Genomic DNA, 26271 nt, shown 5'->3' with positions numbered 1-26271 from the left:
TCTCGGTTATTTCACATGGATGATTTGTTATTTTACAATGAGGAAAAATACAGATTATTTATGAAATAAAAACACTGTCAGATTCTGCGATGCGAGAAGGATCAGATAGCTGGTGAAGCTTCAGTCAGGTGGAGCGCTGTGGAGCCAGGCCTCCCACAAACCCACCTGCCACGTCCTGCCCACGTGCCCCACATCCTGCCCACGTGCCCCACATCCTGCCCATGTGCCCCACATCCTCTGCCTCAGACCTGCCGGAGATGGCCATGGGGAAGCAGAGCCGGCCTCTTTCTGTGTGCAGGCGTGCAGACCAAGGTCACCGCTGTCTGTCCTGACCTTGCACCAAGTGTCCTCACCGTGCACCGAGATGCCCCCATGCGAGCAGTGGAGGGAGGAGGGTGGCCTGGATGGGACGTTGCCTCTGGCGGTCTCCTGTTCTGTGCCTCGGGTACCTTACATCACGTCTCCGCCTCACCCCTCACCTTCGAGGGGGAGGAGAGTGGTGCTGTCCGAGTTGGAGAACCCCACAGGGAGACTGTGGAGCCACCAACCTGGAATTGCTCAGTAGAAGTCTTCCGCATCTTCAGCTTCCTGTTCACACTTCTGACTGTGCTTGATGCTGGCTGCACAACGGGGCCTGGGCCAGGCGCCCGGGAGCCAGGCAGGAACGTCGGAAGGCTCTGGCCTTGAGGCAGTGAGAGGAACCCGCAGGCAGGTGCACAGACAGCAACTCAGGCCCAGTGCAAGTGGTGCAGAGGAGGGTGTCACACAGTGGTTCCCCCTTCACGCTCATGGGAGGCTCCCAGGCAGTTGGGGTGCAAGGGGCCGCCTGGCCTCTGGAGAGACTTCTCCCTGCCAGGGAACCAGAGCTGCGGAGGGATTTTCCGCAGGAATGACTAGCCCTGTGCTGTGCTAGCAACCCGTTAGAAAATGCAATGAAGGAGAGACCTTATTTCGTAATAGTAATAACAAAATGGAGAGTAATTTCAGTAAGGAGCACATGTGACCCATTGGGCCTGAGCAGCAAGGTTTCCTGGACTGTAAGGAACACCTGAGTACAATATGTGCTGCTTTCCCCTCGACCTGGTTTTCCCAGCCCTGAGTAGGCTGACTACGCTGTGCTTTAATTTGGCACTGGCCACGGAGAGCCCCTGGCGGCGTGTGCCTCACTGCTGCGTGAGCGGTGCTGACAGCCCGTTTCTCTTCTTGCTTTCAGAAGTGACTGGGGAGTCGCGTCCTTACCATGGGAAGGAGGCTGTGGATCCGCGGCCGGGGCGGGCCCGAGGCAGCGACCCCAAGCACTTCCACGCGGTGAATGTGGCGCAGCCCGTGCGCTTTAGCAGTAAGTTGCAGACCTGCCCTATCCAGGACCGACGCCTTGTTGCCCTGTGTGGCCCCTGACTATCAGGGCCACTCAGCTGGACGGGGGGTGTGCCTCCTAAAAAGGCCCTTCAGGGCTGTCGGGGGCTATCTACCTCCTCTGATGACGAAGCTGCACGGTGACCCATCCAAGGTCACCCAAGTCCCTGAGTGGTGAAGCCATGATGTGAACCCAGGCTCTGGAACCAGGCTGCTTGTTTCCACAAGTCAGCTGCTTTTTGGGGTTGGACTGTACCGGCCCTTTGGTAGATGGAGAAATAGGCTCCCGGAGATTAGGTCCAGCTGACGGGGAGGGAAGGCTCTACCTCTGTTGTTAAGCTGTTTATGAAGAGACTAGTTCTTTAATGAACTCCCTATGACACGAAGATTTTAAAGGAGCATTACAAGATTAAAGAAGGTTGAAGACAGAAAAGCCACACTGAAACCCCCCCCATCCTAAACAGACAGGCATAATGACAAATGTAGGTACAATATGCCAGGACAGGAGGAACTGACATGTGACGTGTCTGCTGCAGGGCCTAGGAGGCCATTGGCTGTGTTAGTACCCCCCCACCCCCACAGACCTCAGCACTTGGGGGCATCTCAGAGCTTAGACCCCATGCGGCACCTGGGTTGTCTGACCGGGACTGAATGAGCTGGGGAGCTGGCGCCAGCCATTCCCTATGGCCTGCTGCTGTGCTCGGCCTGGATCCGTAATAGCTGTGAACTGCAAGGATTCTCGTGGTTGAAGGGGCCCTGGGCAAGCTTGGCCAGTGAAGAAACTGAGGCTCCGAGAGGTCAGCCCACCCAAGGTCATGCAGCCAATGGGAACTCAGCCTTGTGGCGTCCCAACTCACACTCGTCCTTTTCATTGCTTATCTGTTTTTTTGGAACAGGTAATACTTCTACCGAGGTAATAATTCCACAAATTTCAAATGATTAAAAAAAATGAGCCAATAAAAAGTAATGTTCCCTCCTTCCATTGCTCGCCATCACCGGCTGCCATCCCTGGTTTCCTCTGGACCCATCCCAAGGTGGTGGGTGAGGAGCCCGGGGTGGAAGCCTGCCCTGCTGCTTGCCCGCTGAGGGACTTGGCCTCTGCACACCTCGGTGTGTCCACCTCTGCCTGGAGACAAGGCGGAAGCCACCTGGAGGGGGCGTGGTGGGTGGAACACATCACATGTGGGGGGCTTAGGAACCATAGTAAAGCCTCCCCTGGTGAACCCCCTGCCCCTCAAGCCCGCTCCATACACTCGGCAGGCATGTGCAGCGTACCCCGAGCGCTTTCCAAGCAGGGATGATCTCAGGGCTGGCTCCCGGTCCACAGTGAAGAGCCTTCCTGCGTGCTCATCAGTGTGTGAGCGGGTCCTCCCCAGTGGGCAGGTGGCGCTGTCCCCCTGTCTGCATTGCTGCCCTGCTGTGGCAGGCCTCCTTGGCTCCAGGCCAGAGCTCCCAGTTTCTTCTCTTGTAATCTCTGTACCTTTATTAATAAATTACACACACAGCTTCTAAATAATAAAAACATGAGCATCCATCTTTCAGAAGCTTTACTAGTTCCGCAGGGTGTAGATGCATTAAAAAGTGGGCTTTTGTTAGCAACTGGCTTTGTTAAAAATTATTATTCATTACTGTGTGCTTAGGAGGTGGGTTCCCCAGCATTCGAAGATCCAGTGGAACAGGTCATAGATCTCACGGAAGGCTGGCCGTACAGTACAGCAGGAGTCTTCCTGGCCTGGGGGGTGGGTCCCCCTGGTGAGGAGACATACGAGCTGGCCCGCCTCAGGGAGATGCAGGCTCCCACTGGCTACTCCGCTCTTCCCTGCTATAGAACCACCTGGGCCTCGCTTTCTCGTCTGTGGGAGGCAGGGGTTGGTCCCTTTATCCTAGCGGCACTTCCAGCTCTCATCCCCTGAATTTCTGTTTTAGGGGAGTGCTGGCCCGTACCCATGTGAGGAGAAAAGGACGGCCAAGGGGTGGGCTCGGGAAGCAGTGGGCTTGCTGGCGAAGTGGCCAGAAAGCCAGGTGTTGGGGCAGTGAAGGCAGTGTGGGCAGGGAGCCTTTGTGCTCACTCCCGCCAGGCTTGCAGTGAGCAGGCACGGGGAGTTCTGTCATCTTGTCAACCAGATTTTATCTGAGAATGAAATCCACTTTACTGAAATGTGTTCAGCAGCCAGTCTTTAATGCCAAGTAAATCAAAGGCCTTACAGAAATTAGATGAGTCCCTGAATGTGCTTGTGCCTTGGGCTGCATCTGTGTCTTAGAGAAATTTGCATTTCACAGCATGTGTGGTCTTACAAGCAGAGATTGCTTCTTGAGCCTCAGTTTCCCTGTTTTTCTGGGGTGATTTCTGACCTCAGATGCAGCATGTCTAATTGCATTTTGGAGTGAGGATCCTAATTTAGGGGACAACTCCCCTCCCGCCCTTCATGTTTCCTAGGGAAGTGCCCGACGGGATGGCACCACTATGAAGGCACGGCCAGCTGCTACCGGGTCTACCTGAGCGGAGAGAACTATTGGGACGCCGCACAGACCTGTCAGCGCGTGAATGGCTCCCTCGCCACCTTCTCCACTGACCAGGAGCTGCGCTTCGTCCTGGCCCAGGAATGGGACCAGCCGGAGCGGAGCTTTGCTTGGCAGGACCAGCACAAGTGAGTCCTGAGGGGGGGACCCAGGGCCTGAGGTCAGGCTGTCGCCCAGCAAGCAGGATGCCCACTGAGGACATGGCCTCTGGCCACCCATGACACTCCTCAGGCTTAGCCAGCCGGCATTTGGGGGAAGGGCAGCCCCATCCACTGGAAACAAATAGAGATCTGGGATTTAGAGCAGGCATCAGGATGATGTTGGGAGCTCTTGGGGGGCAGGGATGAGCTGCCACATTGTGTCACCTCGGGCCAGTCCCCTTCGTTGGCTCCCATCTGGGTTCAGCTGCAGCTGTGTTGCGAGGGGCTGTTTAATAGGGCTTCGTGGGCCTGGCAGGAGGGCCATACAAGTGGACGGGGGTTCCTTCCGAGAAAGAGGGTTCTGTCAGGCCCTGTGCTCAGTGCTTTCCATCGGCACCTTGTTCAGTCTTCCCAGAAACCACAGGAGGCCGGTGGGTGAGAAGACAGGCCCAGGGTGGGTGAACACAGAACTGCAGGCACACATTAGCTGGGGTATGCCCAGGTTCCGACCCAGGCAGTCTGGCTCCAGAGCCTGCCTCTTGAATCCAAGGCTCTGTGACATTGTAGAGAAAATGTGGAAATTGCAGCCAACTGCCAGCATCTCTAAGCCCAAAATTTCGAGGGTCTTGTTGGGGGGCATGTGTGTGCCGAGGACTGTGGTAGTCCTCCTCTGGAGGTGGTGTCCTGCTGCCTCTTCCACGCTGCCAGGGGGTGGGGGAGTGGATTGTAGGGGTTGCCGGACGGCCAGCGCTCCCTCTCGGGGATGCCACGCTGCCCTAGGAGCACAATGACAGTGGCAGGTGGAGAGCGAGCCTTCGTTTCAAGACCCTAGCTGGCTTCAGGCTCCACCGTTATGCCCTGTGATGTTGGCAAATCACAATCACCTTGCTGTTTTTCCTTCTACAGCTACAAAGTGAGAAAAATAACTTCTAGATCACAGGGTGATTGTGAGTCCATGGAGAAGGGGGGGGCTCAGCCCCCTGGGTGGGGAAGCACGCCGTCTTGCCAAGGTGGGCGTGTGCGTGGCAGTAGGCTGAAGGGACGAGAGTGGCATCGAGCCAGAGCTCCCACGGTGGCACTGGGCCTGCTGATGGGCATCTCCAGGACTGCGGCTGGAAGGCTGGGGCGAGAGGCACACGCTCAGCAGGTGGTTGTGGCAGTCGGCCAGGTCCATGGGCACGGCCCCCTCAGTGCTGTGACGCGCGTGCTCAGGGGCACACTGCAGGTCTGGGGCGAGCTGGCTCTAAGCGGAGACCGAGCAGGAGACCGTGAGCATGGTTTTACCCAACACTTCTCTGTAGACTCACACGGGTTTGTGTTTTATTGGGATGTAATTCACATACCATAAAATTCACCCCTTCAGAGCGTGCCATCCTGTGGTTTTAGTATATTCACAGGGTTGTGTTCACGGGGCTGTATATACACCAAGAATAAGACTGGTCTTGCATAGAATGTGAAAACTTTATTGAATCAGCCAATAAGAATGGCCTTGGCAGGAGTTACCCAAGGTACAGTTTTTTCTGACCTGTGAATTTATTGTTTAGACTTGACTTTTAATGCATTTTATTAAAATTAAGTATCAAAACGTAGAAAAAATCATTAATGCTTTACAAGCTTGGTATTTGAAAGGTGGCTTCACACCCACATTCACACCCCGTCCATGGCTGTCTCCCTGCTGAGGCCTGTTGCCTTTCCACCCTCCTGCAGGCTGTGGGTCGGCTACCAGTATGTCATCGCCAGCCGGAACCGCTCCTTAGAAGGTCGCTGGGAGGTAGCGTTCAAGGGTAAGTCCTTCTGGTCTTTCAGAAGCGTTGTTGGGTTTGCAGTTGGGGTGGGGGGCATCATCCTGACTAGGAAGATATTGCTGGGGGCTCTCCACTTGTCCCCACCCTCTCCCCAGTGGTGCCTAGTGCAGGGCTCATGGAGAGGAAGGGGCCCCAGATTGTGGGGAGCACCGCGATATTGGGTGGGCACCCTAAGGCCCTTCTTTCAGGCCCCGTGTGGGGCTGGAGTCTTCTCTGGAACCTGTGCTTCCTTCTCATTTGGCCAGATTTCTAGACTGTCCGTTTTCCCTTTAAGTGAAGGCCTTTAATTGGGGTATAAAAATGAACATATAGAGTATACAGCTGGTAGAGAGGGAGGGATAAGCCTTCTAGGATAGAGACATCCAGAAGTAGAATCCAAACTGGAAGGAAAGCCATCAGGCAGATGGAATTAAAATAGAGTGTGTGTATGTACACATGTGTTGCTTTAAGAATTTTATGCTGAGCTGCTTGGAAACACCAACGTAACATAAAGGAAGCGTGTCTGGTGTGGGCAGCTGAGTCCTGCCCCCTGCCTGTCCCTGTCCCTCCCCTCCTGCCCCATTGCCCTGGCACTGGCAGGTTTCACCCAGGCCCTGGGTGTGGCCTCTCCACTTGCTGCCTGAGCTGTGTTCCCCTGCCATGTCCCCTTGTCAGGTCTCACTTTTGGGCTGTTGTTTGGGCCTGTGGTTTGAGCTTGGGTCCTGTTCTTTTTCCCCAAACATGTCCCAGTCCCACTGTGGATGTCTTATTTGTCTGAGAAGGACAAATGAGGAATGGTGGTCCCAGGGACCCCAGACATCTTGCTGTGTCCACCTCACTGTGGAAAATGAAGGGAATTGATCAGAGCCCACCTGTTTGCCAGCCTGAGTGGCCTTGAGGCAGTCTGTGTTTTTACATAGAGTGGGTGAAGGCACAGAGAGGATCGGTATTCAGTAGCCCCAGGCAGCTGGCTTCCTTGGAGAGAGAGGGGTCTCACGGGACAGGGGTGCTGAGCCTGGCAGCTGGAAAGGGGCAGGGAGTAGAGATGGTGACTGCAGAGGCCCCAGCAGAGAGGCCACACCTACCAGTCTCTGCTCCTGCTTGGGAAGTCACCCCATTATTGTGTCCTCCAAATATCCTATTGAAAGCTTGTCCCATATTTGCAAACTTGGTCTTTCAGGAGAGTTGTGAGTGTAATGTGTAGCTGTCCCACCACAGCAGTAGACAAGTAAAGAGCTTTTGGGTCGCCAGGCCCAAGAGTCACCACGTACCTTGCAAAGGGTACATTGAGTAGTTCCTCATTGCCCTAATCACAGCCATTGGTGGTGAATTATAGGCCAAGGCCCACTGACCTGACCCTGGCAGAGGGCGTCGGCCTTCACACTAGTGTAGACATTCCTGGACATGGTTATCTTGACACTGGTAAACAGAGAATACCCAAGTCTGCAGTGCATGATGGTGTGTTCCGAGCTGGGGGACATGGGACCATCATCCCTGATGAAAATGGCAAAGGCCCCAGGTAAGCTCTCATGGCCGTAGTTGTCTCTATGGCTCCACTGGGGCATTCGGAGAGCAAACGTGAAATTAAAAAAAAATAAGTGTGTCGACACTGGCAGCAGTGGCTCAGTGTGTGAGGCACCCGAGGCAAGAGTGAGGCACCCACACGGACGGTGCTGAGGCCCTGATGTCCAGCAGCTCTGCGTGGGCGTGGGTGCAGCGTGGTGTTGGCTGCTTGTGCCTGCTGAAGTGGACTTTGGCAGTTCTGTTCTGGATTTAAGGAGTAGCCACAAAATGAGTATATGGCTAAAGAAGATTCCTCTACTGCAAGAGAACTTGCAGCCTGGATGCTTGACACAGCTCAGCGTCATTTGTTCTGTTTTTTGTTGTTGTTTTGTTGAGAGGGAGAGAGAGTGGGGCGGGGGAGGGACAGAGGGAAAGGGAGAAACAGAATCTCAAGTAGGCTCCACACCTGCCCAGCGCAGAGCCCACCTTGGGGCTCGATCCCATGACCCTGAGGTCATGACCTGAGCCAAAATGAAGAGTCAGACACTTAACTGAGTGAGCCACCCAGGCACCCCTGTTCTGGGTTCAAAGAAATTAAAAGAAAATACATAATCCCAAATGTAACACATCCTGGAGTGCATCCTGGATTGGGAGGGGAGTTAGAAAAACTTTAGGGCCCAGTTAGGGAAGCTGAATCTGGATTTGTAATGGAGGTTGACTCATGGATTTTCAGAGGTGTGACCATAGTGTCATGCTGCGGACAAACGCGGAGGGCGAGCTGCCATGATGCAGGACAGAGCTTTGTGGGGGTTCGCTGGATTCTTCCCTCTGCTTTTGTGTCTGTTTGAAAGTGTCCATACTGAAAGCATCTTTAAAAGGTTCCTGCTGAGAAACTCCGGAGTGAGAGAACGCCGAAAACACAGCCCCAGCAAACAAGCTGGTGGCAGAGCCCCCGCTTTTGCTTGCAGAAGGAGCTGTTTGCCAGGTGCCACCTGCTTCGAAACTGGGGATCCGGCTGGGTCCGACAAGTGGGCCCAGAGATGATGCGTCACAAAGGCGGTGGGAAGCAGATTTAAGTCTTTTGTCGTTAATGGCTAACTCACCCCAAAGAAAAGAATGTGCCTAAGAATATGAGCGAACGGTAGTAGGAAGCCGTGGTGGTAGGAAGCACCTCGGGAAGATGTTTAGAAATATTCACTTCATTTACGTTTTGTCCAAGGTTTTCCTGTGCGTTTTGTGACGTGTGTAGCGGCAAAGGGGTACCCACATATATTATCCACATATACACACTTATCCGTGTATGCGGCCACCCCACTCCCCAGGTGCACTTTAAGTTTGGAGCTCTGCTTGTGAGAGGGGCCTCCTTCCATGGCCTCTCCCCCCAGAGGGAGGCCCTGCCTCTGGCTTCTGTCTGCACAGCATGTCAGCCCCACTCCAGGACGCCGAGACCCTGATGTTGAGGCAGCACCCAGAGCCTGGAAGGTTCTCTGCTGCTGCCAGAGAACACAGGGTGCCATTTTTATAACATTAGTGAGCAAAGTTTGAAAAGAGATCTCTGTTGTCCAGAAGGAATCATCCCCATTTTCCCACAAGCCACTCCCCAGGGCCCCAACATCTTTGCTGTTAACAGTGTCATTTCAGTTTCTGGTTATTACACGTGGTATTTATTTTAAAATACAAAAATGGAAGAGTACCGCATGTTTGATGTGTCCACGTTGTGTAACTGCTGACTTAAGACCTGCTCAGTCCGGCATCTTGGCCCCCATTACTCCCCCATCTCAGCATGCCCACCTCTAAGGGCTCACTCCCGTCACAGGTGGGCTGAGGCCACGTTTGCCACTTAGGAGGCCCTTTGTGGTCTCCATCTTCTTGGCCCTGGTGCCCACACCCAGGGAGTGTGATGCTGTCGTGTTCTCTGACCCATCCTGATCTAGAATCTTCTGTCAGCAGTGAGGAAGGGGGCTGTCGGGGGAGGACCAGGGCTCAGCCTGGCCTAAAAGGCATAGTGTGGAGACCCTGCCCTCTGGGTGAGGTGACTGTCAAGTTGGAGTGGAGTCAGCCGGGGTCAGGCCACAGTTCTGCTGAAGGAAGGCAGCCCTGAGAGTAGGGTCGCTGCCTCCAGTAGAGGAGCATTTGGGAGGATCCCCACGGCCCCTTGTGGGCTCCAGGGCAGGCCCATTCTGTGGGGGCTATGGTACCATACCGGACAGTGAGGCCCTGCCTCAAGAGGCAGACAGTCCACTGTGCAGAGGCAGACGGCACACTGGGTAGAAAGTGAGTGAAGGTCAGCCTGCTGCAGGATGGGGGGTGCCAGCAGAGGAAGTTCGGTGTTCTTGCATATGGCCATGTGTCCGGCCAAGGACAGCTTGTGTGCAGAGGGAGTGGGCATGTCTGGGAGCAGTTCCTGCCACTTCGGCAGGCTGAGGGCCTGCTCCACCACAGAGGCAGTCGTGGGGGAGTGGTCTGGAGGGGGGGTCTGCTGGTACGGTGGCACGATCTCATGTCCTTTTAGACTTGTCCAGAATCTGATCACTTGTCACCGGGTCACAGCCACCAGATCTGACGTCACCCACCTAAATGACCAAACACCTCCAGCCTGCTCTCCTTGCTGCCAACCCGACCCACCCCCGTCTCCTCACACAGCTCTCTGAGGGTCCTCTACTCTTCCCCCTCCTGCCCTGCAGCAGCCTTTCTCTCTGCCCTCCCTCCAACACCCTGCAGCCCTCCTCTCCAGCCCCATGCCTCCTCTGCTGCTGCTGTGAGCCCTCCCTGGGATGCTCCTTCCCAAAGTCAGGGCTGGCTCCGGTGCAGGGAAAGGTAGCACAGCCGGCCTGGTCCTGGCTGGCACCTGGATGACTCAGGGATTTGGTGGAGCCTACTGTGTCAGGCTGCCTGGACCTCACGGACAGTGGGGTTTATGGTGGACACCTGCTTCCCTTGATGAGCCTGGAATCGAGGTGCCCGGGGGTTCCTCTGGGCAGGAATGCCACACCGATGTTGCTGTAGCTTGCTGCTGGCAAAGGCCCACACCCTCCTGCCAGGTGGGAGAGTGCTCGGGAAGTCTGGCCTGCATGTCCCCAGACTCCGCCCGAGCTGTCCCCTTCTCTTGCTGCTGGTGTGTCATGCTGTGTTACTGTAATAAATCTTAGCCGTGCCTGCGGCTAGAAGCTGGACCCCTTGAGTCCTTCTAGCAAAGCAGCGAGCCTGTGCGTGGTGTGGGACTCCCAGCGCAAGCCTTGTCACCCCTCCCTTCCATTCTCTGTTCCCGTGGCACCACTCCGAGGCCTGCCTTCATCTCCATGCTCCAGGTTTCTTTTTACCTAGAGCAGCTGTGACCTTCAACATCACACATTCTTCACTCATTAGGTCTCTAAGTCATCTGTTTCCGGCTCTTACACCTCCTGCTCTGATGTGAGCCCTGCAAGGCAAGGATCTCTGCCTGCCGCTGGTGCCCGGTGTACCCCAAGTGCCTGTTTACAGGATGGGGCCTGTGGGCATTTGTTAAATCAGTGGGGGAGATGATTAAGAGGCCGTGTTAGATACCTGGGGCTGCCCTAACAGAGTACCATGAACTTCTGGCTTAACACAAGTTTACTTTCTCACGGTTCTGGGGACAGATCCAAAATCAAGGTGTCGGCAGGGCTGCCCTCCCTCCAGACGCTCCAGGAGAGTTCCTCCTTTGGCAGTGCTTAGTGGCTCCTGGCGTTCCTTGGCTTATGAAAGCCACACTCCGGGCTCTGCTCCGTCTGTGACCATTTCCCACATGTTCCTCCGTGTCTTCTCCCTTGTACGGATACTGGTCCTTGGATTTAGGACCCACCCCAAATCCCAGACAATTTTATCTTGAGAGCCAAATAAGGTCACATTCTGAGGTTCCAGGTGGCCATGAATTTTGGGGGGATGCTTCTTAGCCCACTGCAGTTGCTAATTGAAGACCACACTGAGTGTGTTGGGGGTTAGCCGCATTTAGCTCCTGGCAGAGAAAGGATGGAGCATTTTTAGGAAAATGGAGAATGAGGTGCCATAGAGAGGGCACATAAAATGAAGGCTTGAAAGGGACTAAGTTTGGCAAAGAGGAAGTGATCTTCTTAGGTATTGGTTTCAAGGAACTGCAGCTCACTTGACCTCAGGGTAAACAGGGCTTGCAACCAGCACAGAGCGAGGGGGCCCAGGTAGTCCCATGGGCACCAGCGAGCGGCTGAGAGGAGCTCGCTCCACTCTGCCCTCCCTGTGCCCTCCGTCTGCATGGCCTGCTGGGGCTGAGACACCCTCACCCCACCCCACACTCTGCTCTGAGCTTGGCTCAGGCAGGTTCCAGGCAGCTGTGGGCAGGACAGGGGGTGGGGACCAGGTCCCAGGACTCTACTCTGATACGTCATTTGTGGCCTTGGTCAGAGCTTTGCAGTCATGCACTGACATTGTGCTCTGGGCTGGTGACTAGACTCAGGGCTAGAGACTTTTTTTTTTTTTTTTTTAAGATTTATTTATTTTAGGGGCGCCTGGGTGGCTCAGTCGTTAAGTGTCTGCCTCTAGCTCAGGTCATGATTCTGGGTCCTGGGATCCAGCCCCGCATCAGACTCGCTGCTCATCGGGAAGCCTGCTTCTCCCTCTCCCACTCTCCCTGCTTGTGTTCCCTCTCTCACTGTCTCTCTCTCTGTCAAATAAATAAAATCTTTAAAAAAAAAATAAAATAAAGATTTATTTTAGAGGGAACATGAGTGGGAAGGGCAGAGGGAGAGGGAGAGAGAATCTCAAGCAGTCTCTGTGCTGAGTACAGAGCCTGATGTGGGACTCAGCCCCAGGACCTTGAGATCATGAGCTGAGCTGAAACCAAGAGTTGGACTCCCAACCGACTGCGCCACTTGGTGTTCCTGAAGACTTGTTGGTTTATTTGTTTTTTATAAAGGACAGGTTGAAGCTATTCCATTTTCAGCCCATGAGACAAGAAGCCAAATAGTGAAGAAAATAGTTTTTAAGAAGGGAAGCTTCTCCCAGGTGAATGGACATCTGAAGGAGAAGAAGAAGGCACACAGGGGTTATAGGAGACCTCACTGGGGAGCAGGGGCCTGGAAGAGACGGTGCTCATGGCAGCGCCCACTCTTGGCATTGGAGGCAATGGTGTGAGAAGACCCCCCACCCCTACCCTCCCTCCATGGTCCTCCTGTGAGTCTGACCACTGGGGCCCCAATATCCCTCAGCAGAGGTGCGCTGACATTGACTGTGTCCGTCAGCTGGGGACTGGGCTTCTATCCCATCATGCTTCCCCGAAGTCCATCTTCTTGCCCTTGTCAGAGAGCTGGGAGGCCATGTTCTCAGTTTCTACAGGATGAGGCCCTGCCTCCAGACTCACTGGCTCTTCAAAACGGACCTCCATGCGTAGTATCGGGAGCAAATAGAGTTCAGAAGGCATGCATGGGGGTGCCTTGTTGCTGTCAAAGGGTAAGCTGCATTGCCTTCTTAGTAAAATGAGGGTATCTCCAGTGACCCACGTCCGGGTTGGTCTCAAGGAATCTTTTGGTGGTCCAGTGTTGGAGGGTTCTCTGAGGTAGAGAGCGGACTCTGGGAGTTGGCTGTGCTCTGCCCCAGATGTGGCCAGAGTCTGACCTCCTGGGACATTGCAAAAGAGAGGCTTAGAGGTTCCTGGCCCCTTCTCCCTGCACTCCAGCACCCCCACTCTGGGCTGCCAGGATAGCATGATTTCTGATTGCCTGCTTCCCAGCTTGGAAGGCAGAAGTTCAGTGAGTGACAGAGTCTCCCTAGAGCTGGGAGGAGGTCCCAGGGAGCCAGCGCTTTCCAGTTCACCTGGCCAGCTGATACTGCTGCTCGGTTGTCGGAGCCACGATTCTGTCTGAACTGTGTGTCCCGGCATGTGCAGTGGCTGCCTTTTTGAGCCCTTCTCCATTTACTAGTTGATTCCCTGTTGTAAGAGAGGATCCCCCCGCCCCTGTTTATTTCTTGTTTATCAGTATGAACTCAGACATTTTTTTTTAAGATTTTATTTATTTATTTGACAGAGAGACAGCCAGAGAGAGAGACAGCCAGTGAGAGAGGGAACACAAGCAGGGGGAGTGGGAGAGGAAGAAGCAGGCTCCCAGCGGAGGAGCCTGATGTGGGGCTCGATCCCGGAACGCCAGGATCACGCCCTGAGCCGAAGGCAGCCGCTTAACGACTGGCGCCCCTGAACTCAGACATTTTAATCCACTGTGTTCTGGCCCGTTACTTTATTCTTCACATTGCCCAGAGCTGTGCTCGTGGGAACTAGGGGAGGCTGTGAATGAATGCCTTAACTGTAGTGCACCTACCATGTGGCAGCCCACAAGCCCTTTGACTGATGGTCCAGTTTGGGGGAGGCCTTGGTCCCTGCAAGGACTGCATGTGTTTGGTCTGTTGACATGTTATTTGTCCCTCAGGTTCCTCAGAGGTGTTCCTGCCCCCAGACCCCATCTTCGCCTCGGCCATGTCGGAAAGTGACAACGTGTTCTGCGCCCAGCTCCAGTGCTTCCACTTCCCTACCCTCCGCCACCACGACCTGCACAGCTGGCACGCAGAGAACTGCTATGAGAAGTCTTCGTTTCTCTGTAAAAGAAGTAAGCCACCTTGGCCGTGACTCCTAGGGAGCTGTAAGGAAGTGCTTCTCATGAGTACATGAATATGGCTCTGTGATTTCTGGACCTTGGTGTCAACCTTGAGTAGACTTTGACCTCACGGTGCACCAAGGCAGACCCCTGTATCATAGTGGGGCGGCAGGAGCTCCTTGCCTGGCTCACACCCCTCTCTGAAGGTACACCGCTGCCGCGGCGGGGAGGGCAGGAACGTGGGCAGCAGTCCAAGTCTGTGAGCCCTTGTTTCTCTTTCCCAGGATAGAAGTGATAATTCCTGCCCTCCACACCTCATTGTTGTTCGGAGATTAAATAAGAACAGTGACGGAAGACTTGCCACATCTCGTGGTGTCTTGGAGCCTCTGACTCCCCGGTCACCCACCTGTACTCTCCTTGGGTCTTTCCAAGACTGCTCGCTCTGCATCTGGACCACTCCCCCGGCTCCATCTGTGACTTCCCTGTTCCCTCTGCCTGCTCACTTGCCCACATTCCACATCGAGGTCTCCTCCAGCTTTGGGGACACGCAGTGTGTTGTGCTTACTGAGGGCAGGGCCCCTTTGCGGTGGGAGGAGGGACAAATCGCACCCAGATGCAGCATGGGAGGCCGGCTGGGTGTCAGCCGATGATCTCAACACCATTCATTTGGACCATCATTCCCTTCCCTGCTGATTTGTCATTCATCAGGGGTTCATCGATGTCTGAGCCTATTTCTGGAGTCTATTCTGACCCTTGGTTGTTTGTTAGTCCCATGCTGATACCACACCGTCTTTACAGGAGCTCCTTGCCTGGCTCACACCCCTGTCTGCTTCTCCCTCTGCCTGTGCTCTCTCTCACTCTCTCTGACAGATAAATACAATAAATCATTTTTTTAAAAGATTTTATTTATTTATTTGAGATAGCAACAGACAGCACGAGCCGGGAGGGAGAGGGAGAAGCAGGCTACCCGCTCAGCAGGGAGCCTGATGCGGGGCTTGATTCCAGGACCCCGAGATCATGACCTGAGCCGAAGGCAGACGCCTAACCAACTGAGCCACCCAGGCGCCCCTAAAATAAAATGAATCTTAAAAAAAAAAAAAAAGATTGAGAAATTACCTTTTTGAGGTTAAGGAAGTACCCTTCATTCCTAGTTTGCTGGGAATTTCTACGTTACAAAAATGTAAATGCTTTTTCTGCACTTACTGGGATCATGTGGCTTTTCTTCTTTACTGATTTATATTACTGTTTTGCTTATATGATTTTATTTATCATTTACTTTTTTACATTAGTAGATCTCTGATATTAAACCATCCTCGGGGTTTTTTATATATGTATATTGCTGGCTTTGCTTGGCTGATACTTTATTTAGGATTTTTGAAACTCCTTTAAGAAGTGAGCTTGGCCTGTTACGGTCCTTTCCTGTACTCTCCTTGACTAGTTTTTGTATCATATTTATATTCGATTTATGAAATTCGTTGGGAAGCATTCCTTTTTACCAGTCTCTAAGTCAGTTTACGCTAGTTGCTTGGTAGACCGTACCCTATAGGACCATCTGGGCCTGGGGGACAGGGGACTTTGTAACTTGTTATTTAGATACGTAGTTGATACTTGAAGAACATGGGTTTAAATCCACTTACATGTGGATTTTTTTCAGTAAATACAGTACACTGTTGTAAATGTATTTTCTTTTCCTTTTGATTGTGATACTTTCTTTTCTCTAGCTTATTGTAAGAATACAGTATATAATACATATCACATACAAAATATGTGTTAATTGACTGTTCATGTCATCAGTAAGACTTTGGGTCAACAGTAGACTATTAGTAGTTACATTTTTGGGGAATCAACGGTTGTACGTGGATTTTCAACAATGCAGACAAAGTTAACCCCTGCATTGTTCAGGGGTCCACTGTCATTTCGAACTTAGGGAAAGGTTGTGGGGATGGTATAAGGAACTCCCTCTCATACACCCCCACACAGATTCACCAGTTATTTGTATTTTGCACATTTGCTTATCATTTTTTCTCTGCATATTTCTTCTAAACCATTTGGAGTAAATTGAAGATATTGTACCCTTGAGGCCTAAATATTTGGTGTGTTTCCTAAGAACCAGGACACACACATAACCTCAGCACAGTTACCAAAACCAGGACTTTTTTTTTTTTTTTAAGATTTTATTTATTTATTTGACAGAGAGAGAGACAGCCAGCGAGAGAGGGAACACAAGCAGGGGGAGTGGGAGAGGAAGAAGCAGGCTCCCAGCGGAGGAGCCTGATGCGGGGCTCGATCCCAGAACGCTGGGATCACGCCCTGAGCCGAAGGCAGACGCTTAACAACTAAGCCACCCAGGCGCCCCCAAAACCAGATGTTTAACATGGGTGTAGTGCTAAACAGTAATCTGCAGTTTGTTATGACAGTTTTGTCAATTGTTTCAATAATACGCCTTATGGCTATTTTTTTCCTGGTCCAGGATCCAGTCCAGAATCATGCATTGCATTTAGTTGTAGTGTTTCTTTAATTTCTTTTCTGTCTTTCAGTTTGAGTAATTTCTATTGACATGTTTTACTAAGTCTTTCCTTAGCTTTGTCGAGTCTGCTTATGAACCCATTGATGGCATTTTTCTCCTGTTTTTGACATTTTGTGTGCTTTTCATTTTTAGCGTTTCTCTTAGATTCTTTCTTTAAAAAAAAAAAGATTTTGTTTATTTATTTGAGAGAGAGAGAGCACAAACAGGGGGAGAAGCAGAGGGAGAGGGAGAAGCAGACTCCCCACTGAGCAGGGAGCCCAACACAGGGCTTGATCCCAGGATACTGAGATCATGACTCTAGCCAAAGGCAGCCTCTTAACCAACTGAACCACCCAGGCTTCACTGTTTGATTCTTTCTTGAGTTTTCATCTCTTGTATTATCTGCCTTTTCCATTAGAGCTTTTAACATTCATCATAGTTATTTTAAATTTTCTGCGGGACGGGTCCTTTATTTGAGTGTAGTTTTGTTGATTTAGTTGCCTCTGGAGTGTGTGTGTGTGTGTGTGTGTGTGTGTGTGTGTGTGTGTGTGTGTTCTGGCTTTTTGTATGCCTTGTAATATTTTGTCAAAGATCAGACAACTTGTGTAGGACAGTAGAGATTGAGTTCAGTTGGTGGTTTTGGTCCATGGAAAGAGGTTTGCCTTGCCTTCTGATAGGACTTGTGTATAGGGAGGGTCTTTACTGCAGTGGTGGTGTGGGGGTCAGTGTGGGCAGGTTTGGGGCTGGGCTATGGATATCCTCCATGCACCCCAGCCTTCGTATTCAGTAGCTGCCTTGTGTCTAGAGTGGAGCTGGTTTTCCAAAGGGCTCTTCTTAATGTCTGCTCTGGCCTCTGTTTTAGAGCTTCCCTTTGGGCCACTCTTCAGAGAGTCTGTCTCTTGCAGCTGTCTTAATGTGTGTGTGGCCTCCACCTGCATCTGTCCTGCCTCCAGCTCAAGCTGTGGACCATCACGGGGTTTTCACCAAGTGCCCTAAAGGCTCCCAGTATGCTCTAATTGGAGGCAGTTGGCATGGGAAGCTGGGGGTAGGCTAACTACAAGCCGGGCAGTTGAGGTAATTGGTTTGAAGAGCATATTTGGCTTTCTCTAATGGGTCCTGCCTTGGAAGTGTGGAAAAAACAGGGAAGCTCATAGTCATCAACCAAATCCCAAATATTCTGGGCTGGTCCCTGCAGAGGTGGTGGGTCAGAGCTCTGTTGTCATATATGGCCTAGCCATTGTCTGTATATTTCGTCTCTTAGATATACCATTATCATGAGGCACGTGGTGTCGTTTTGCCCTGACATTGATGACATTAGCTTTGATCCCTGGATTAAGGTTGTACCTGCCAAATTTGTATACTGTAAAGTTCTAGTTTTTTCCGTTTTGAAATGAATAAGTAATACGTGAGGAGATCCTTTGAGGCCATGTAAAATTCCTGTCCCTTAGGAAACTTGTACCTGCTGATGTTGGCATGTATTGGCAATTTTCTGACTCTATTCATGTTTACTAGTTGGCATTCTTTTGTAAGGAAAAGCATTCCCTTCTCCCCCATTTATTAATGTCTTTATTTGTATTAGAATGCACTCTCGGGGGGCGCCTGGGTGGCACAGCAGTTAAGCGTCTGCCTTCGGCTTAGGGCGTGATCCCGGCGTTATGGGATCGAGTCCCACATCAGGCTCCTCTGCTAGGAGCCTGCTTCTTCCTCTCCCACTCCCCCTGCTTGTGTTCCCTCTCTCGCTGGCTGTCTCTATCTCTGTCGAATAAATAAATAAAATCTTAAAAAAAAAATGCACTCTCGGATTTTTATTATATAAGATGGGTTATAATTCATGAGTACCATTTATTTTTATGCTTAATTTGACCCATTTATGCTGGTTTGTTTGTTTGTTTGTTTGAAATTGACATTTTTATTGAGATCCTGTAGGTGCCGATGCATTTAAAGGAAGTGAGACAGAGAGACCCCTTATACATTTTGCCTGATTTTCCCAAATGGGAGCTTTTTTGCAAAACTATGGTATAATATCACAGCCAGGATATTGACTTGGACACAATCCACTGATCTTACTCAGTTATCTCCAGTTTTACTTGTATTCGTTTGTGCGTGTGTGTGTGTATGTGTGAGAGAGAGAGATTTATAGAATTTTATTACTCGTGTAGGTTCCTGTAACACAGTCAAGATACGAGTAGTTCCAGCACCATAAAGATCCTCCCTGTTGTTCCTCTGTAACCACACCCACTTGGAGCCATTATCTGTGGTGGTAGAATTCTCCAGTGAAACCACTTGGGCCTGAGATTTCTTTTGGGGGGAGTTTTTTAATTATGAATTCAACTTATTTGATGGTTATAGGACTGTTCAGATTGTCTATTTCACGTTGAGTGACTTTTTGATAGTTTCTTCTGGTTTTCAAAGAATTGATCCATTTCTTGTAAGTACTCAAATTTATGGGCATAGAGTTGTTCATGGTGTTCTCTTATTAACCTTCTTATGACTGCAGGATTTATAGTGATGTCCCCTATTTCATTCCTGATTTGTGTTTCTCTGATTTTGATTTTGTCAGTCTTGCTAGAAGTTTATCAATTTTGTTGGTTTTCTTGAGAACCAGCTTTTGTATCATTGATTTTTCTCTATTTTCAATTTCACGTATTATTGCTCTTTATTATTTCCTTCTGTTTGCTTTCTTTTTCTAGTTCCTCTTGTACTGTCTGGACTCAGCCTTTTCCCAAAGAGCCTTGGAGGACCTGGGCACTAGTTATGCTCATGGCTTTTACGCCCTTTCAGTGGACAGAGCTAAGACGTGTGTGTGTGTGTGTGTGTGTGTGTGTGTGTGTGTGTATCTTGGATATAGATTTTTGATGCTAATTTAGTTGTTTTCATGATTATACATATATTCAAGTTTTCTGGTTCTTTTTGAGTCAATTTGATAAGTCATATTTATCTAGGGCATTGCCTATGTGTCTAAATTTTCTACTTGATTCTCATACAATTCCCTTAGCATTCTCTTATGATTTTTGAAGCATTCGTGTATATCATTATGACCTCCTTTTGTTGTTGTTGTTGTTTTGGTTATTCTTTTCTTTTATAATAATATTTTTTAATTATATTATGTTAGTCACCATACAGTACATCCCTGGTTTTTGATGTAAAGTTCGATGATTCATTAGTTGCGTATAACACCCAGTGCACCATGCAATACGTGCCCTCCTTACTACCCATCACCGGTCTATCCCATTCCCCCAACCACCTCCCCTCTGAAGCCCTCAGTTTCTCAGAGTCCATAGTCTCTCACGCTTCATTCCCCCTTCTGATTACCCCCCCTTTCTTTATCCCTTTCTTCTCCTACCGATCATCCTAGTTCTTACGTTCCATAGATGAGAGAAACCATATGATAGTTGTCTTTCTCTGCTTGACTTACTTCACTTAGCATTATGTCCTCCAGTGCCGTCCATGTTGCAGCAAATGTTGAGAATTCGTTCTTTTTGATAGCTGAGTAATATTCCATTGTATATATGGACCACATCTTCTCAATCCAATCATCTGTTGAAGGGCATCTCGGCTCCTTGTATGATTTAGCTATTATGGACAATGCTGCTATGAACATTGGGGTGCATATGGCCCTTCTCTTCACTACGTCTGTATCTTTGGGGTAAATACCCAGTAGTGCAATGGCTGGATCATAGGGTAGCTCAATTTTTAACTTTTTAAGGGACCTCCACACTGTTTTCCAGAGTGGCTGTACCAACTTGCATTCCCACCAACAATGTAGGAGGGATCCCCTTTCTCCTTTCCTCTCCAACAATTGTTGTTTCCTGCCTTGTCAATTTTTGCCATTCTAACTGGCGTAAAGTGGTATCTCAGTGTGGTTTTGATTTGAATTTCCCTGATGGCTAATGATTTTGAACATTTTTTCATGTGTCTGTTAGCCATTTGTATGTCTTCATTGGAAAAGTGTCTGTTCATATCTTCTGCCCATTTTATGATTTGTTTATTTGTTTCTCGTGTATTGAGTTTGAGAAGTTCTTTGTAGATCTTGGATGCCAGTCTTTTTTTTTTTTTTTTTTTTTAAGATTTTATTTATTTGACAGAGAGAGAGAGACAGCCAGCGAGAGAGGGAACACAAGTGGGGGAGTGGGAGAGGAAGAAGCAGGCTCCCAGCGGTGGAGACTGATGCGGGGCTCGATCCCAGAACGCCGGGATCACGCCCTGGGCCGAAGGCAGACGCTTAACGACTGAGCCACCCAGGCGCCCCTGGATACCAGTCTTTTATCTGTAGTGTCATTTGCAAATATATTCTCCCATTCTGTGGGCTGCCTTTTAGTTTTTTTGACTGTTTCCTTGGCTGTGCAGAAGCTTTTTATCTTGATGAAGTCCCACAAGTTCATTTTATCTTTTGTTTCTCTTGCCTTTGGAGATGTGTCATGAAAAAGGTTGCTTTGGCCGATGTCGTAGAGGTTGCTGCGTATGCTCTCCTCTAGGATTTTGATGGATTCCTGTCTCACATCGAGGTCTTTCATCCATTTAGACTTTATCTTTGTGTATGATGTGAGAGAGTGGTCAAGCTTCATCATTATGACCTCCTTTTGATTCCTAATATTATTTATACTTTCTTCCTTTTTTCTTAATTAGTCTAACTGAAGATTTGGCTCTTTGATTCATCTTTGTGAGTAACCAGCTTTGGGTAGTAATTGATTCTCACTGTTGTGTATCTGTTTTCTGTGCCCTTAATTTCTCCTGTCAGTTTCCATCCTTTTACTTTCATTAGGTTTATTTACCCTTTTCTTTTTCTACCTCCTAGAGTTAGACCCTTGTCTCTTTAATTTTTAGTTTTTCTAATATGAGGCATTAAAGTTTAATTTTCCCTGTACTTGCAAATAATAAAGTACACAGATCTTAAGTGCAAGTTTGTGGAAATTGTACGCATGTGTGACGACTTCCCAAATTAAGACGTGGAATATTTCTAGCCCTGCAGAAGACGCTCCCTGTCCTTCCGTAGTCAGTATATTTCCCTCTTCCAGGAAGTCGTTCTTATCCTGGGTTAATCATAGATCATATACTGTATTTACTCATAGTCTCTAATTTAATTTAGTGGCTTACATTTATGTTCTGTTGTTATTAGGATTTTTGTGACTATTCCATATGTGCTTAAACTCTTGGCCATAGGATTTTTTTATACATTTATTAGCTCAGGCTTACTGATGGCATTGTTCAAGTCTGTTTTGACTGCATGGTATATCTGTTGTTGAAAGAGGTGTGTTTTAATCTCTCACTGTGGATGTTGATTCATCCATTTTTCCCTGACAGTTCTCTAATTTTAGCTTTATCTGTCTTGAGGTCATGTTATCGAGGTCCTAAGTACTCATAATTATTATATCTTCCTGAACTGAACCTTTTTATCATGATTTAATAGTCAGATAGCCAGACTTTGAATCCAGGTTTGGCCTTGGACAAGTTTCTTGGGTTCTGTCCCTTGGGTTCTGTCCACATCAGGAAAAGGGGGTAGCAGAGCACCTACCTCACCATGTTGTTGGGGGAGATTAGTTAACATATGTGCAGTGCAAAGAACAGTCCTTGTCATATAGAAAGCTCCCGATATATAGGAACTATTTTCTTTATTATTGCATAATATTTTTGTGCTAGCTTTCTTTTATTTATTTTATTTTATTTATTTTTTTAAGATTTTATTTATTTATTTGACAGAGACAGCCAGCGAGAGAGGGAACACAAGCAGGGGGAGCGGGAGAGGAAGAAGCAGGCTTCCAGCGGAGGAGCCTGATGCGGGACTCGATCCCATAACGCCAGGATCACGCCCTGAGCCGAAGGCAGACGCTTAACCGCTGTGCCACCCAGGCGCCCCTAGCTTTCTTTTAATATGCCTTTTTGTACTCTTAACTAATTAAGTCTTCAAGTTGATTTTGGCACCTTATTCTGCGCTGCTTACCCAGGATTTTTCTTCTTTTTTATTTTTTCCTGACTTAAATGAGATTTCTAGTTCTTTTTTTCCTATACTGGTTCAGAAATTCTGGTTACCCTTACATTTTTAAAGGGCATAATTGATTTATTTTTTTAAATCTGAAGACAGTGTCTCTAACTTCCTTCTGGTTAATACAAAGACCCTATATTGCAAGGTCAGTCTGAGATCTGAATTACAAATTTATAGAATTTGCTGTTCAGTGAGTAATTTATTTTCTCCCGAATGGAGCCTGTAATTTCCAATGGGCCAGTGCCACTTTGTGTTTACTGATCAAGTGAGGAAGACCTAGACTGCAGAGGAGCCTCATTTCTACACACCGTGCAAACCCCCTTTTAAGAAGGCTTAAAAAGGGGCATTGGGAGGATGGTTAAAACCAACCCTTATCTTCCTTACAACCCTGCAGAGCACATGCCCTGCAATTGCAACTTGGGTATGCCTCCCTTTCCCTTCATGATGAATTCACAAAGGACCTTACAGGCTGCTGAGAACAAGTGTGCTTTTGAGCGAATTCTTTTACGGGTATCAGTCAAAAAGTTACCATCAGCTGGAACTGGAAAGCAGAGGGTTTTGTTTTTGTTTTTGTTTTTTCCCCAGTGGCAGCCATTTTGGCTCCAAAGCTCAGTTCTTGGAAGGGCCACTTCTTCTTTTTTTTTTTTTTTAAATAATGATTTTTTATTATATTATGTTAGTCACCATACAGTACATCCCTGGTTTCTGATGCAAAGTTCGATGATTCATTAGTTGTGTATAACACCTAGTGCACCATGCAATACGTGCCCTCCTTACTACCCATCACCCCTCCTTACTATCCCATTCCCCCACCCCTCTTCCCCTCTGAGGCCCTCAGTTTGTTTCTCATAGTCCACAGTCTCTCATGTTTCATTCCCCCTTCTGATTACCCCCTCTTTCTTTATCCCTTTCTTCCCCTACCGATCATCCTAGTTCTTATGTTTCATAGATGAGAGAAGTCATATGATAGTTGTCTTTCTCTGCTTGACTTATTTCACTTAGCATTATCTCCTCCAGTGCCGTGGAAGGGCCACTTCTTGACACCGGAGAAGACACACTTCCCTGTGCCCCTAAAAATAAAAAGTTAAAAAAAAAAAAAAACCCAAAAGCTCTATATTGCCCTTTAGCTCCAGTTGTTCCCCAGCTTCGGACTTACGTGTACTTGGTGTCCATTATTTTAGTTCTACTTTGTTCTTATGCTTCTTAAATGAATCACTTGTCGTTTTACGAAGTTCGCATTTATGTTCATCAGTTTCTTTATTATTTCTTCTTGCATCCCACTTCTTTCTGGGGCCAGCTTTTTATTTCTCAAATACCTTCTTAAGGAGCTCTTTGAAATGAGGTTGTGTTGCCAGTGCTACACTCTTTTACTCTCTGAATGAAAAGTCTGTATTTTTTGACCCCAATCCTGAATGTTCATTTAGCTGGGTATAGATTCGCTCGTTAACAGTTACTTTTTCTCAAGACTTTGAAGGTGTTTTATTGTTTCTGCCTGTTCCTTGCCCTGAACTATCATATGCCTTTCCTTGGTTTGTTAGGTATATTATACATTTTAAAACTTCTTATCTTCCTGCTCCACAAACAGGCTTTAAGCATCCCACCCAGGTGGCCAGGTACCCCAGTGTGAGAAGGTTGGCCTCTGCCATAAGTTCTCCTTCTTGCCCTCCCCTGACTGTGACCTAGTGATAGTCAAGTGCTCCAGTGAAATCCCCCATGCCTTTGCTTGTGTACTCCACCCTGACCCCCCCAATAAAGCACTTGCTGTGGGTCCTTGCTCCTTCTCTGCTGCCTACCCACTTGGCTGAGTGGCACACTTGGTGTTCTTCATGTGTGATCCCTGCTGACGTGCAATGACTTGGTCGGTCCAAAATCTATGCGTATAATACACCTTGTTTTCTTGTGCCTCCCCTGTGCCCCCCTTGTGGCCACACCGACTGACCATTGCCTGAGAAAACACAGAACAGTAGTAATCTTCATCTCTTGTTGCTTTTGAGAGTTTCTCTTTGTTGATACACTGAGGTTTCATCACATTGTGCCTAGTTATTGATTTATTTTTATTGGTCCTTTTAGGACCCCTAGGAATTTGTGTTTTATTAATAATGGGAAGATCTCAGCCATCATCTCTTTTTTTTTTTTTTTAAGATTTTATTTATTTATTTGACAGAGAGAGAGGCAGCGAGAGAGGGAACACAAGCAGGGGGAGTGGGAGAGGGAGAACCAAGCTTCCTGCCGAGCAGGGAGCCCAATGTGGGGCTTGATCCCAGAACGTTGGGAGCATGACCTGAGCCGAAGGCAGACACTTAACGACTGAGCCACCCAGACGTCCCTCTTTTTTTTTTTAAATAGTTTTATTAAGATATAATTCACATACTTTACAATTCACCCATTTAAAATGTACCATTCAGCACTTTTTAGTATATTCACAGGTAAGTGTAACCATTACCACTAATTCCATGTACATATACGTATACATTTTGCCGTATACATTTTATTAAGATTAGCTTCAGACTGATGCTAGGTTCATTTCAGTGATATGTGGAATGTTACCCCTTATAACCCTATTCCCTTTCCTTCTTTCTGTGGTATTATTATTATACACATTAGGTCTGTTATTGTTACAAACGAACAAAACGTTGTTAATTACCACCTCCAGGCATTTCCTTAGCCTAAAACAGCTTTGCTTCCACACACCTCCTTTGGGCTGTTATTGGCAAACACAGACGTTACATTTCTGTATGTTAGAGACCCAATACTACGTTATAAACAGTATCTTATACAGTTGCCTTTTCAATCAATTAAGAGAAAAAAGTACTCATTTATATTGTCTTTCATAATTACATAATTATCTTTTCTAGTACTTTTTGGGTTTTGTATGGATCCAAATTCCTCTCTGGGGGTCACTTTCTTTTAGCCTTAAGAACTTCCTTTGGGGTGGGACACCTGGGTGGCTCAGTCAGTTAAGCAGTCAACTCTTTTTTTTTTTTTTTTTAAAGATTTTATTTATTTATTCGACAGAGATAGAGACAGCCAGCGAGAGAGGGAACACAAGCAGGGGGAGTGGGAGAGGAAGAAGCAGGCTCATAGCGGAGGAGCCTGATGTGGGGCTCGATCCCATAACGCTGGGATCACGCCCTGAGCCTAAGGCAGACGCTTAACCGCTGTGCCACCCAGGTGCCCCAGCAGTCAACTCTTGATTTCGGCTCAGGTCATGATCTCAGGGTTGTGAGACAGAGCCCTGCATCAGGTCCTGTGTCAGGCTGGGCACGGAGTGTGGAGCCTGCTTAGGAGTCTCCCTTTCCCTCTCTCTCTGCCCCTCCGTCCCCTCATGCTCACTCTCTCTCCCTCTTAAAAAAAAAAAAAAAGAAAAAGAAACGAACTTCCTTTGGGAAAAAAGACTTCCTTTGATATTTCTTATAAGGCAGGTGTGAAAGCAACAAATTCCCTCAGGCCTTGTCTGTCTGGAGCAAGTCTTTATTTTGCCGTCAGGTTTTGAAAGCTAGGTCTGCTGGATATAGGATTCTTGGTTGACGGTTTTTTCTTTGAGCACCTTGAGTATGTTATCCCACTGCCTTTTCGCCTCGGTTTTTTCTGCTGAGAATTCAGCTGTTAGTCTTACGGGGGTTCTCTTATAAGTAACAAGTCCTTTCTGGCTTGCTGTGTTTAAGGTTTTCACTTTTTCTTTGACTTCAGCCCTTGTACTATGTTGTGTGTTCTGACGTGTTTAGGCTCTTTGCTTTTATCCAACTTGGAGTTTGTTGTGCTTCCTACACATACAGGTTTTGTTTTTCAATGAATTTGGGAAGTTTTCAGCCGTTATTTCTTCAGATACTTTTTTCTGCTCCTTCTACTCTCTTCTCCTTCTGGTACTTCCATTTCGTGTATGATGGTACACTCGATGGTGTCCCAC

General features: G+C 48.5%; 1 protein-coding gene across 2 annotated transcripts in view; it reads left to right on the top strand.

The window, feature by feature from the left end:
* The window catches only part of DGCR2 (DiGeorge syndrome critical region gene 2), an 89455-nt gene that overhangs the window by 51190 nt on the left and 11994 nt on the right, over positions 1-26271 (top strand). Inside the window, exons 3-6 of one of the 2 annotated variants that reach the window (XM_026486233.4) lie at positions 1214-1339; positions 3794-4004; positions 5724-5800; positions 13714-13890. In XM_026486233.4, the coding sequence (XP_026342018.1) occupies positions 1214-1339; positions 3794-4004; positions 5724-5800; positions 13714-13890 (591 nt within the window). Of the gene's footprint in view, positions 1-1213; positions 1342-3786; positions 4005-5723; positions 5801-13713; positions 13891-26271 lie in introns of both variants that reach the window. The other variant, XM_057305740.1, reaches the window with a different exon arrangement.

The sequence above is a fragment of the Ursus arctos genome, unplaced genomic scaffold, assembly GCF_023065955.2.
Source record: "Ursus arctos isolate Adak ecotype North America unplaced genomic scaffold, UrsArc2.0 scaffold_34, whole genome shotgun sequence".
Taxonomy (NCBI): domain Eukaryota; kingdom Metazoa; phylum Chordata; class Mammalia; order Carnivora; family Ursidae; genus Ursus; species Ursus arctos.
This window is presented reverse-complemented; position numbering and strand designations above follow the sequence as displayed.